The 13,424-nt window shown below is 46.7% G+C and overlaps 1 protein-coding gene across 1 annotated transcript; it reads right to left on the bottom strand.

Moving 5' to 3' along the window:
* Positions 1-2,250: 2,250 nt before the first annotated feature.
* On the bottom strand, positions 2,251-11,873 carry LOC107314438 (acyl-CoA (8-3)-desaturase-like). The gene is given in 14 exon segments (XM_015863638.1): positions 2,251-4,164; positions 4,565-4,690; positions 5,128-5,207; positions 5,797-5,893; positions 6,224-6,321; positions 6,992-7,068; positions 7,187-7,247; positions 7,999-8,127; positions 8,610-8,711; positions 9,497-9,694; positions 10,000-10,110; positions 11,534-11,790; positions 11,793-11,846; positions 11,849-11,873. Coding segments are annotated over 14 exon segments (1,467 nt in total). The 3' UTR covers positions 2,251-4,112.
* Between the last annotated feature and the right edge of the window lie 1,551 nt (positions 11,874-13,424).

Below are 13,424 nucleotides of genomic sequence, written 5' to 3'. Positions count from 1 at the left end.
GCAATCTCCACTGAGGAGCAGTCTCCAAGAGATACTGCCTTGGTGGTCAGCCCTTAAATGGGGTCTAGTGGAGAGGGAGTCAAGCTCCATCCCTTCCAGAAGCATAGCTAAATTACTCTCACCTGTGCTCCCACAGCTGACCCAACGCTTGCCTCAGCTGATTAATCAAAGGTTCAGGCTGTGATTACCAATTTCCCATACACTGGGAGTGGGCAAGAAGCTGAGAGGGGACACAGCCAGCACAGCTGGCATAAGCTGACAGAGGGAAATTCTGTACCATACAACATGATGCTCAGAAATATAAGTGTTGCTGGGGCAGTTGTACCAAGATTGACATTCCTTGGGGACTGTCTGAACATTTGGCTGCTGATGGGATGTAGTAAGTGATTGCCTTTGCATCACTTATTTTCCTTCACCTCTTAAATTTTTTTTTGTTTGTTTTATTTTATTTTTTTTTTAAGACAGATTTTTATCTTGCTTTTTCTCTTCTAATTCTCTCCCTCATCCCACTGAGGGGTACTGAGTGACCAGGGTCAATCTATCACATGCCCTTCTCAGCTGAACTAATAATCACACCAAGAAAATAAGAATTCACATTAAAAAAAACAGCAAACCATTTCAGTGAACACATTCTGGCTGGCACATGCCTCTCCTTCAGTTGCTTTATGATTAAGCCTTGGATCAGCCACTTCATTGCTCAGTTTAGAGTCAATGTCAGGATAAAGACTGAATATTATGGCTGATACAGGATCCAGACTGTTTATCAGTTGTGGATTTGCATTAGAATTGTATTCTTAACCCCCCAAAAAAGGTCTTTTACATGGACAGGTACATATGTCACACAACTGTACAATCATAGAACCCTCTGGGTTGGAAGGGCTGATATTCTCACATCAACTAAAAGTTGCTTTGAACTCTGCAGAGATATAACAACCCATGCATCAGAAAAGCCTTGGAAAAACGTGGCTGGAACTTTACCCAGAAGAAAAGGATCTGGTGGACTTGATGATCTTGAAAGTCTTTTCCAACCTAAATGGTTCTACGATTTATTTTACAGTTCCTTCCTTTAAGCAAGTAGTAGAATAAATAGCAAGACTGCAGCCTTTAAATACTCACATTTCTGTTCTCCGAGACAGTGAAGTCCTGCATCCCTTCTGATGCCCTGCTGCCACCATGTGGCCGTTTTGGTGTTCAGGTTCCATGCTTTTAGGATGGATGTGAAGCCAAAGGGCTTCTGCTCAATGGTAAAATTGGGGCCTGTGGTGCTCCTAAAAGGTGTGCTTGAGAGCATATTGAGAAACTGCAAGAGGCCTTGGACTTGCAGTACACTACTATAAAATTGGCAATACCAAGCACTTCCAAAATAAGTGTTGAATGCATATGACCCTCTTGGCACACAGAGATTTTTTCCCACTTACCTCACTTGTCACAGTCCATCTGGTAAGTGCTTTCAAAGTAAGCTTCATGAGCTGAGCTGAAGTCTAGTTGCCTTCTTTCAAAAACATGCTGGATCTTTATAAAAAATCTCTATGACTAGGGTACTCAATATCCAGCAAGCAGAGAAGCATAAGATCAGTTCCTTCTTTTGACAGCTATGACTGAAAACCTGCTCTGACAAAGTAGGAAAAGGGCCCTCCTTGCCCGTTGCAATGATTCTAGTTGCCTTGTTGAATTGAAGGTTCATTAGCCCACAGAATGAAAGCAAAAATTCTTACATTCCAGCTCCCCTTGCTACCAGAACAGTCTGTGTGGTTTGTTTGATCCAGCAGTTTAAATTTCAAGCTGTGGCACTTGAGTTAGATCCTCTCTGGAGGATCTTCAGAAACGTCCTTACCTTCAGTGTTTTCTCTTGCCTAGCATAGCAGCTCCCTGCTTGTCCAGCTTCACTCACATGCATGAAAAGCCTAGCCTGGGGTATCTGTTATGGAGTTAAGACATTAAACCACAGCTGTTCAGACCAGTGCACATGACTTCTCCTGTTTGAGGCTTAGTGCCAACAATCCAAGGTTGCAGAAAACCTTAAATGCACTCAAACATCAGTCTTTCCCCCACCTTCCATTCCATAACCAAGAGGATGGTTTTGGGTGATACTGCCCAGGAGAACAGCCAAAGCCACAAGGCTTACTCCTGCTGCTGTGGGACTAATGGAGCCACTCTGAGGTTTCATCTGAGAGTTAATAGCTCGTTGAATGTAAATCCTTACATCCCGATCCCTTCCTCCAAAATACAAATGATGAAGTCTATGACAGCTCTTTCTGCAGCTGCAGACATTTATTCCACACTTTAAAGAGTGCTGACAAATACACAGAAATATTTTACTCTCATGACAGCAATAATTGGTAAGGTAAGAAGTTTTATTATTAACACTTCCTCCATCAACAGTTCTAATAATGAAAGGGAGAGAAACAGCAGGAAAAACAAGGTAGAAGAGTGACTAAGGCCCATTTCCTTTACAGTTTTTAAATCAACGGTTATTGATGATCTAATTATATTTTTACTATTCCCATTATGATTTTATTCTGTGCTTAAAAATAATCTTAGCCTGAGAAGACACATTTCCTCTATTTCCTCACAAGCCACACTCCTTTTGGACGTTGACCAGAAAAAGCACCATTATCTTCCTCAAAAATCAGGCACGCTGTATTTACAGTTAGCAGCTGGGCAAAAAAGAAAGCACAAAACAGGTGGAAAACTACACCTTGTTTGTCTACCTGAGAGACGGTAGAAAAAGGGGTTGGTCCCAGAACACGGACAAAAAACCTAAAATGTTTAAAGACAAGAACGTGAAGGATACATCTTAATTTACTGCTATGCCAAGAGCTGTATCCTGTTTGGTATCTACAGCACTGGTGCAGTAAAGGAAAATACACTGGGGAACACAGTAAGGCTAATCAACTTTACAATCAATCACACAGTAATGCCCTCTTGGGGTGTGTTTTGAAGGCACATCACCCAACAGAGAAAGATCTGTAATGGTTTGGCTGATGCGTGCCTCTGGATGTGCAGCCTGCTGACTTCTGCTGGTTGAAGAGTTAAATGTAATTTAATAGTACCCCAAACCATAACGTTTTTACAACTCCTTTTCAATTTTTCTACAGGAACCCACAATACTCCTTGGGCCAGAAGATCTGAATTTATGCTAAGCAAATCACCCTTTAGTCCTGGATCTAAGAACGAAGCAAAGCTTCAGAAAGCCAACACGCTTTTTGCTTCTGTAGTAACCCAACCTGCTTTTTGCTTCTGCAGTAACCCAACCCACGTAGGGATCCTAACTACAGATATTCCATATTTCAGCAATCTGTTCAATAACACTCAGAAGTATGGCACTGTGGAAATCATTTGCAGACACTCCATAGGAAGTTAGGAATGGTCAAATAACTCAGTGGCCTTCAGCACAGAAGGGAAGTGCAGGAGAACATACAGAAAATGGCACTCCAGGCTCTCACATAGACAGGCCTGCACTTTCCTGTTCCTCTGCCTTAGTTAGGTCTCTAATTTCCTCACACTTATCCCTACAGAACTGCTGCCTGCACCTTTTTGCCTCCAACCATATATACAAAATAGTGGTATGAGCTCTCATACGCTCCCCACTGCCCCTTGGATTGGGGACTTCTACTGCCATTGCTGATTACACGCAGGTTTTTGAAAACATAGCACATACACAATTTCTTCTTATTGTCTTCACATTTCAATTACTCCCATCGCATATTGTCTCAGCTTTCTTACTACATTCATAACGAGAAGCCACCTCAAAAAGCCTATGTTAGACAAGAGATTTCTCTCCTACATACTCAGCAAATGAAGTGTCAGCAGACAGAAAGCAATTTTGTTCCCAGTCCCAAAGAAACCTCCAGCCTGATGGAACCAGCTCCTTCATTCTACTTTTCCCTGTATCTCAGCACCAGAGAAGAGAAATGAAAGAAGCACAAGAAGAATTAAGAACACGCCTTTAAAAATTATTGTATAAATCACATTCATCACTGAAATTAAGCTGTGTCACCTCCCCACCTCTGGCTTAGCCAGCTCTCTCTCTCCTTTGTGCATTGTCCTTCCAGTGATCTCCACAGGAAGAAATAAGGGTGGGGAACTCCTCTGTAAGGATCCACTGCTTCTTATTTGTGCAGATAAGCGTCCAGCCAGAGTTCCCCTGAATCTTTCAAAGAGCTGCCAAGAGAGAACCACATTTTCTTAGCAACAAGGTAACGAAATACAGCATCTAAACTTTCCCAAAAACTTGTGGGAAGAATTCCCATCTATGGACTAAGCAAAGGAGATCTTTAGAGACAAGTCAGTGTAGCCTGTAGCTCCTTAGAAAAGGTGAGAAAGAAGCAAGACACACTTCTACATCAGATGAAGACTGAAAGGCTAAGAAAACAACCTGAGTAGAATGAAGCAAAAGGAGCAACCGTGGTAGAAGAGAGATGCATGACTTATCAATAGAAAAGAAATACTGGGGATGATGATGGAGGGAAAGAAAGGAGGACATCCCCCTCTACGTCCCTTGCTTGTTCACTCTAAAGTTGAACAGCCCTTTACCCAGAGAACACAGTTTGTTGATACATACTATACTATATCTGCAAAGGCAGTGAGTAGTGGCTTGCATTGGTACTCAACACCATGTTTGGCACACAAGGACTTCACCAAAGGGGCCACCTTCCAGTAATTGTGTCGAGGCATTGTAGGAAAAAGGCTGTGGAGGGCAAGAGGGAAACAAAGGGAATTGCATTATTGCCTTGCAGAATTCCCCTACCCCTTCTGTACCTAAGCTTAGGAAGCACAAAGCCTCCCCTTGTGCTTACAGACACTATCATTCTGCAGCGGTCTCTCATGCCACTTCACTCAGTAGCTGTACTCAACAGGAAACTGGCAATTCTCATTCACTCCTATGCCACGCTTCTCATACCTGAAGTGGTTTTGGTGCTCACCAGCACTCCAAAAAGTTTATGACCATCATCTGGATTTCCCATGTGGGGATTCCATCCCCTTATAAACAACACAAACATTACCCACAATTTATTTTGTTCCTGCCTTAGCTGATAGAGACATGGATCTCAGTGGCTCCTCAGTTCTCACATAACTAGCACTCCCTGAAATACTCTCATATCCCCAACCCACGCTTCAACTCACTGGTGCTCAATTTGGAAGTTTAGATGTCCGCTGAACCAGTCATTGAATAAGGACTGATGAACATTACAGGTTGCCTGGAGCTAAGAGAAAAAACAGATAACAAATAAAAATGGTTTGAGGATTGCTCCTTCACTTACATGAGTCAAATACAACAGTAAGCAGGCAGTAGCTCCTTATCATCATGTGCCTCCTCACTGAATACAGCAATTCCAAGAGCAATTTCAAGTCAACATGAGATGGTCATACTGTGGTATGTGATTGCTAGAGATATTGTTTAGGAGAAAAGACATGATTTCCCCAGTATGATGAAAAACCCTGACTTGCTGTGCAGGTCTCCTCACATCTCTCAAACTATGTAATGCCTTCAGACTTTAAATGAGACAGAACACAAAGCGTGAGATACACCCTTCGTGCATTGGAAGATCTCCATCTGAAGACCATTGTAGCATCTTTGGTTCTTTTCTTTGACAGAATCTGTATTCTGCATTCAGAGCCTCCTTTCCACTTCTGCACCCCCTTTATTTGCACATATCACTCAACTTCACACAGTGAGGGCAAGCTGCTTATGTTTTCCTCTCTCGGTTTCACATTGCTGCTGTGATCAGCTCTCTTGGGTGTTATGCACCTTCCCTCATTCAAGGACACAGCTCTCTAAAAAGAAGGTCTTACCTGGGTAGAGAACCAGTCCACGTTCTTATCATAATCAATATGCATTGGGATGTGATTCATTTGTGTAACCCAGACAAACCAGTTACTCTCTATGAACCTGTGCATACAGAAACAACACAAAACCATCACTGATCCTACACCAATACCTCAACTAGTCAGTACTTACACAAGCTAATCATCAATTGATACAATTTTGTATTTATATAAGCTACTCAACAATTGATAAAATGAACGCCAGGAACCCCAAAAATCTGCCCGGCAGATCAGGCCTACACAGACCTCCTACAGACACAAACACGCTCTGTCGTGCTGAAAGGAATAAGGGAATGCAATAGGGAGCAGAAACAAAAGATAACCAGAAGGCTGAAGAGGTGATACAAAGGGAACCAAGCAGAGGTAATGCACTCAATTTGAAGCTGAATGATACCTGACTAACAGATGAAGCCCCAGGATACCCTTCACGCCCAGTAGGGGCAGGTAGGTGAGAAAGAATCGGATGTAGAAGGTCAGCATCCAGGCCAGGTCCTGTAAGGGAAGAAATATAAAATTTTAATCAAGAGGAAGAACTATTGGCATCCAAATCCATCTCTCTCCAATTTAGAGACAAGACTGCTATGTAGGACCACGTCAAAGACCTTAAAGAAGACAAAGTAGATTATATCAGCTCTTTTCCCTTGTCCACTGGTGCAGGCACTCAATCACAGGACACCAGATAGGCCAGGCAAAATGTGCCCTTGGTGAAGCTATGCTGGCTATCTCAAATCACCTCCCTAGCTTCTGCATGTCTTAACATGGACAGGTCTTCCATGGTGTGGCTGACCAGTCTATAGTTCCCAGGATTTTCATTTCTCCCTTTCTTGAACATGGGAACAGTGCTTCCTTTTTTCCAGTCACCGAGGACACCACCTGACTGCCATGACTTACCAAATATAATGGAGGGTGGCTGGACAACCACATCAGACCATTCACTCAGGGAACGGCTTTTGTTACCCAGATCTGAAATGAACTTTTCAGGGAAGGGCTGCATGGAAAGTAGCTACTCTCCTCCACCAAACATTAATTCCCTGATCATATAACCTCACCTTCTTGACAGGGAGATGAATGGCTCAGAGATCTTTCTATTAATGCAGCACTTCCTATACTCAAATGCTTCTGTAACTCGAGAAAAAGCCATGACCAGCAAAAGTTTGCTTACCACCCACTGTTTCCTCTGTACTGCAAAGTAGAATATGTACCACTGGAAGTAGAGAGGCACCAGAGCTGGGGGACCAACTGTAATGGAGAGAGATTGCGGAGACATCAGCCATGCCTTCTTAATCACACTGGTGTGAACTGAAAAACTGAGGGGTTGAGAACATGGCACAGAACTGTAAAATGTAGGGTTACTTACTGATGAAGAAGTACTTGTGCTGGTGGTTATAAGGCATGAATTTCTTCTTCTGTTCACCAAGCTGTTAAAATAAGCAAAGTACACAGGCCACGAAGACATGTGCATATACAACCTCATCAATTCCTAAAGCATCATGCATAGATACATCGTATCAAACAGATATCCTGTCAAACAACACCAGACTCCACCATGCTATTGGCTTCATTTTTTCCCTGGAACTTCAGTCTATGACTGCTGTGCCATGCTTTCTGAACAGAACCTGTTCTCCCTGCCTTGGATGTGCATTGGGCTGGGTAGTTTCTTGCATCACAAACAGTAAAGTGCACTGGAAGCTCTTGTCCTACAGAGGGCACGATTGCTTAAGAACGGATACCACACAGCACCGAGAACAGTTTGCTGTCAGTACAGAGCCTCATTAAAAAGAGAAACCTATGATATTACTGACAGAGGTGACAGTGTGTAAAACTCCCACCTACACACAGTTAGTCTCCAAGGCACAGAAATAAACACCTAGACACTAAACTGTGCCTACAGGAATGGGGGCGAACAGATTATCCTCCCCACACTGCTAATATCTCAGCATTCCTGTATGAAGATAACAGATCACATTGCTGACACCCCCAAGGAACTCCATTATGTCCCTGTATGCACCCAAACTAATTCAAAGGCCACTAATGGCAAGGTGCATTTTCCATTCATTCAATAGATACTGAGACAGCCCATTCACCAAACCAGCTGGTCTCTTGCCTCCCAGCTCTCTTCAGCTTTCCAAAACTGCATGCTGCGACCTCACATACTTCACTAGGTCTCACCTCTACAGAGAGCTTTTTTCCCAAAGCAAAAAATAAGGGGTGCATGTTAACATCAGGGTCCTTTCGGAAGCAGTTGGGTTTCGCGTGGTGCTGGAAGTGGAGGTGGTTCCACCAGCTGGCTGGTGCTCCCTGCAGGAATCATAGAATCATTAAGATTGGAAAAGACCACTAAGATCAAGTCCAACCCCAACCCACCCCCACCACACCACACCCACTGATCATGTCCTTCCACGCTACGTGTGTGTGCTTCTTTAACAGTTCCTGGATGTGTGACTCCACCACCTCCATGGGCAGCCTGTTCCAATGCCTCACCACACTTTCTGAGAATAAGCATGTCCTAACATCCAACCTGAACCTCCCCTGGCAGCACTTAAGGCCATTCCCTCTCATCCTATCACAGTTACCCAGGGGAAGAGGCCAACCCCATTCACTACAGGCTCTTTTCAGGGCAGAGATGAGAATACAGTGTCATTAACAAGTTGCACCTTCTGCAACTTAGTCCTCCCTCCCCAGCAGCTCTTTGCATTTCTTCCTTCTTATACAGAAGTTGTTTTTGACAGCAGAGACTCCTGGGCTGTTCTCTGGTAGATCACCCAGCAGTGACTACTCACCTTCAGGTGGCCGATCACAAACTTGTGCACCCAGTGGTTCCATTTGGACTCACTAAAGACTGAAAGATGCCCAAAATCGTGCTGGAGCCAGCCAGCCTGGGCCTGGATGGCAAAAAAAGAAAAGAAAAAAAAAGAGTTGGGGGGGTCTTGGCTTCCACAAAGGGGTTTCTCCTCTACACTTACCATTCCCACGTTCCCCTTAAGACATCATTGGTCAGCAAGAGCACATTCCATAATCACAAAGAAGCATTTCCGTAACTATTACCTGATCAAACAATCACCTTTTACTGTATAGCAGTGCAGTTCAGACTCTGCTAATGACTTTTAGTCCCAGACTAAAGGAAGGAAAAACTAATGGAGCTAACAATCAGCACTCATTCTCTTACAAAACTGTACTGAAATTGGCAACAAAGTCCCCTTTTAGGAGCAGCCTGCTGCTGCCTTCTCTGAGTACTTGTAATTCCAAAAGGATCAGCTGGCTGCAGCAGGAATAGCTGGGGCTTTCAGAGCTGTTCTGCCCTCTTCTCTAACTCACTGTATGTTCCCATGGGAACTTGGTGGCTTGGCCAGAGCGCAGTTCCTTAGAGCTCCAGCACAAGGGACCTCAGAAGTGCAGCATGGCTTTATTTTGCGTGAGGAAAGCTGGAAATAAGGAGAGCTTTGATGGGCTGTGGGAAGCAGAAAGCAGCACGAAGCCTGCTCTACCAAAAAATTCATGTCATGGTACTGCAGTTTTGACTCCCCAGTGGAACCCTAGGGAGAAGCAGAATTTCAGAAAGGCTACAAAGACCAGAATTTCTCCTGTGCTTTGTCTCAAAGAATGGCTGCTTGGGGATTCTGGGCCTTTTTTTCTTCAGTCACTTCCTGTGCTTAGCTTAGCTGCTTACCTGGACAGTGCCCAGAAGCAACGCAGAGAAGAGGAAAGGCACAGTGGATGATCCAAAGTACCAGATGGTGAGCCACGCCGCAACATCCAGCACCAAGATGTGACAGAGATGCAGGAGGAAAAAGGCGCGGTTGGGTTTGAGAAGCCCCATCTTCTCTACAGTGGCACGGAGCTCACGGAAATCTTCTACCAGTTTTTTCTGTGGGGAGATGCAAGAACATGTACCCACTGAGCTGAAAATACCCCAGGAACCTCAAGAGGAGCATTGTGTCTCCTCTTCAGGGAGCTGCTATGACAATGGGGCAGTGCTGGGGGTCAGTCAGTTCAGAGACACATCAGCAGCTGCATCGTGGCCCCAAGTAGGCAACAACTTCTGGGATACCTTCTTAGCTGACTGCATCTGCTCCCTCCATTCCCACCTATGGGTGACTGATGGGCTTTCTGGCTGCCACTAAGTAACCAGCACAGCTTCAACCCAAATACCAAAGTTTTTGAGATACCTACATTCTTGCTGGGTTCAAAGCTGGGTTGATCCGGTGCCAGTTCCCCAATCAAGAGTGGGCTCATGTACTTTTTCACCAGCGTCTTGTCAAGATGAAATGCTATGAAAGGATCCTGAAATACAGACATAGGAACGGGATGAGAAAAATGACAAAAAACACTTTGGGTAGTAGCAAAATAAAGCTTTTTCATGATATCCTGGATTAAGTCAAAAGCAAACCAATCAGCAGAGTTGGCAGGATCTGATATTTCTGCTGTAAACCTTAGTGCTTTCTTCTCACTGTGAATAATTATTTGTAGCTGAGCTTTCTGAATTAGTTTCCATCAGGTTGCTATGGAGCACAGCACACCAAAGAACACAGGCTTACTCCCATCTAACCTTAAAATTTCATGGAACCATTAAGGTTGGAAAAGACCACCACGATCGTCCAGCTGAGCTATAAACTCATCACTGCTACTGCTACTCCCACTAAAGCACATCACCTGGAGCCACATCCACCCTTCTCTTTCACGCTCTGCTGAGCCCCGAGATCTGTCACCTCAACCACATACTCCCCTCTTTTGTCTTTAGCTTCTGTCTTATTGTCCTCATACTCCATATCAGGAAATGAAAGCCAGACTAGGGAGAGGGACAAAACATCAGCACAAAAGCAGAATCAGCTGGCTGAAAAACGGGGTGGGAGGGACCACAGACAGATGGTAGCAGCTCTTGGTGACCTACACCAGGCTCTCAAAACCCTCACATTGCTCTAAGCACATCGCAGGGTGATCTCCAAAGTCCATATGTCCACACCTCACTGGAATATCCTCATTTCTTTAGCTGGTGCCCCGTGCTCCCAGCTGGCTCCCCTCAGAGCACCCCCAGTAACTTTCTTTCTCCTGCTTCCTATGCTGAAGATTCTAATTAGGGAAAACGGTTACTTTTATCAGCTAATTGCAATGTCAACCACAGAACTGTTTTGAGCTGGAAGGGACCCTTAAAGGCCATCTGGTCCAACTCCCCTGCAATGAATAGGGACCTCAGGTGCTCAGGGCCGCCGTCCGGCCCGACATGGCAACCAGACCACCAGGTGAAAAAAACACCACTGCTCGTTCTCTGGGTTCAAAACACGAGACGGAGATGGGTTCAGAACCTCACAGCGCAGCCCGGGGCTCAGCTCCGCAGCAGCTCGGGGGCGGTCAGCTCAGGTCGGGGGGGGCTGCGGGCCGTGCCGGGCTGGCCCCACGCGTTCAGCCCAATGGCCACCGGCAGCGGGGCGAGCAGCGGAGCGGAGGGACGGCCGCCTCTCCCTGCCAGCGCCCAGAGCGCCGCCGCAAAGCTCGGCACACGCAAAGCGAAGCTTTTTTCTTTCTTTCCTTTGGGTTTTTTTCCCTCTCTTTCTTTCTTCCTTGCAGAAAACAACGGCGCTTCCTCACTGTGCGCGGTGCAGACAGGCAGCAGCGGGGGCACACGAACCGCCCCGTGCCCGCTCCCCGCTCCAGCAGCGCTCACTCCCCGTCCCTACCCGGCCCCAATCCCGGCCCCGCGGCCCCTCACCGTGGCGTCCTGCCCGGCGTAGTGGCTGATGACGCGGGAGCCGCCCGGATGCCGCCGGTGGAAGCGGCTGATGTCGTACACCTTCCTATCGATCACCAGCCAACGCTCGTCCGCCGCCGGGCCCCGTCCCGTGCGCTGCGCGATCTCTTCCCATGTGAAGCGGCGCATCCCCGGCTCAGCCCCGCGCTCCTCCATGGCTCTCCCCGCCGCGACCGGCCGCGATCTCCTGTTGCGAGCCGCCCCGCTAGCCCGTCCCAGCGCCGGAGCTCCACGCCCATTGGCTCGAATGGCCTCGCTCCCTCCCCCTCGGGGTTGCGTGTGGCCGCCGGGCGTTGAGCATCGCGGGGCGTTGAGCATCGCGGGGAGCCCTGCAGCGTGAGCCACGAATGCTGCCCGAACAAAGCCTAATCCGCCCGTGCGGGGACGAGCACGCAGCGCAATCAGCGCCCCACGCCCTTCTGCCGCTTCCCCCAATTTCCTTTGTCTCTGCACCAGCAGCTCCTCCTGCGCGGGGCATCTCGGTGGGCCTCACGCAGGAGAGAATGAAGGCTTTGTTATAATGACTGCAAGGGAAAGCCAGCTGCTGTTACACACATAGCAGCATCCTGCGTCCAGCTGTGGCTGTCTGCACTAACACAATCAGTCTTCATTGAATTGCTTTAGGTGATTGCATAAAAACACATCACGGAGCTCACAAGAACCTCATGACCAGGCTGGATACGTGGAGAAACAGAGGAGGAGGACTGAAAGGGTTGCCAGCCTTCCTGAAGCAGAGGAAAATGAGTCGGGATAACAGAGGGATCAGTGGGGTCTGAACCTGCATGGTAGTCCCACCAACAGAGTCAGCTCTTGGCTGTGGCTCACCCTGAGCAAAGCCCAAGGTGCAGAGTGCATGGTGCTGTGGTGTGCCAGCAGGGAGGCTGAGAACAGGAGCAGGGAGTCAGGGGAGAGAGGACGTCAGGGTCGGGAGCAGCTCTTCTGAACAGAATGAAACGCGGAAGAGTTACATGATGCAGGCTGCTGCCAATGCAATTCCAGCAGCTGCTCTGCGGGAGGAAAGCACCATATTTAGCAACATTTCCCTTGCAGGGAAGTGCTGGAAACTCGGGTGTTTCAGTTCCCTGCATTCCAGCTCTCTGCAACATTGCTCAGCAGCTGCAGCATCACTGGGAATGAGCCGCAAGAGCTGAATGGCTTGAACAAGGAAAGTTAGCGTTGTACCCAGACCTCTTTGTTTGGGTTACTGACAGTTCAATGACACTAACAAGTAGTTCTTGGGTTTGCTTATAAACAGCGTTTCTTCAGTCCACATTAACTGCATGGAGTGTTTGTCCTACCCTAAAAGCTAACTGTTAAAAATTAGAGGCAACAATTATACCTGACAGAGGGTAACAACCAGTATAAGATGTGGTGGACTACTGGTGGAAGGCTGTCATCTGGGAGGAGGTTTCAGACTTGCCAGAAAAAGCAACCAGAAATCAGCATATGAAGGGAAGAGCAAAGATAAAAACAAGCATGCCCTGAGGAATGTGTAAATTAAGGCTGGTAACTGAGCCAGTGAGGTGCTAATTGTTGGGGTTTTTTCCAAAGAGAAATCTGCAGAAAGAGGAAATGCGAGACCCCCCTGATTCCAGCTGCAGATAACAGCAGAATGTCTTCATTCTAAGTTATTGCCAATGACATCACACTGATAGGGCACTGTTAGAACGGAACTCTTCTCTCTTTAATCTCACCCCGATGAGCACTTGCAATGTCTGCAGCTTCCTGTACTAATTAAGTGCTATTATACAGCCTGCTTCCTTGGCATCCAGACCTGACAATCCCCCACGGCCCATCCAAGATCCTCTGCAGAGGGTGGAATTGGTGCCAATGACAGCGCTGTAACAGGAGG

The sequence above is a fragment of the Coturnix japonica genome, chromosome 5 (assembly GCF_001577835.2).
Source record: "Coturnix japonica isolate 7356 chromosome 5, Coturnix japonica 2.1, whole genome shotgun sequence".
Taxonomy (NCBI): Eukaryota; Metazoa; Chordata; class Aves; order Galliformes; family Phasianidae; genus Coturnix; species Coturnix japonica.
This window is presented reverse-complemented; position numbering and strand designations above follow the sequence as displayed.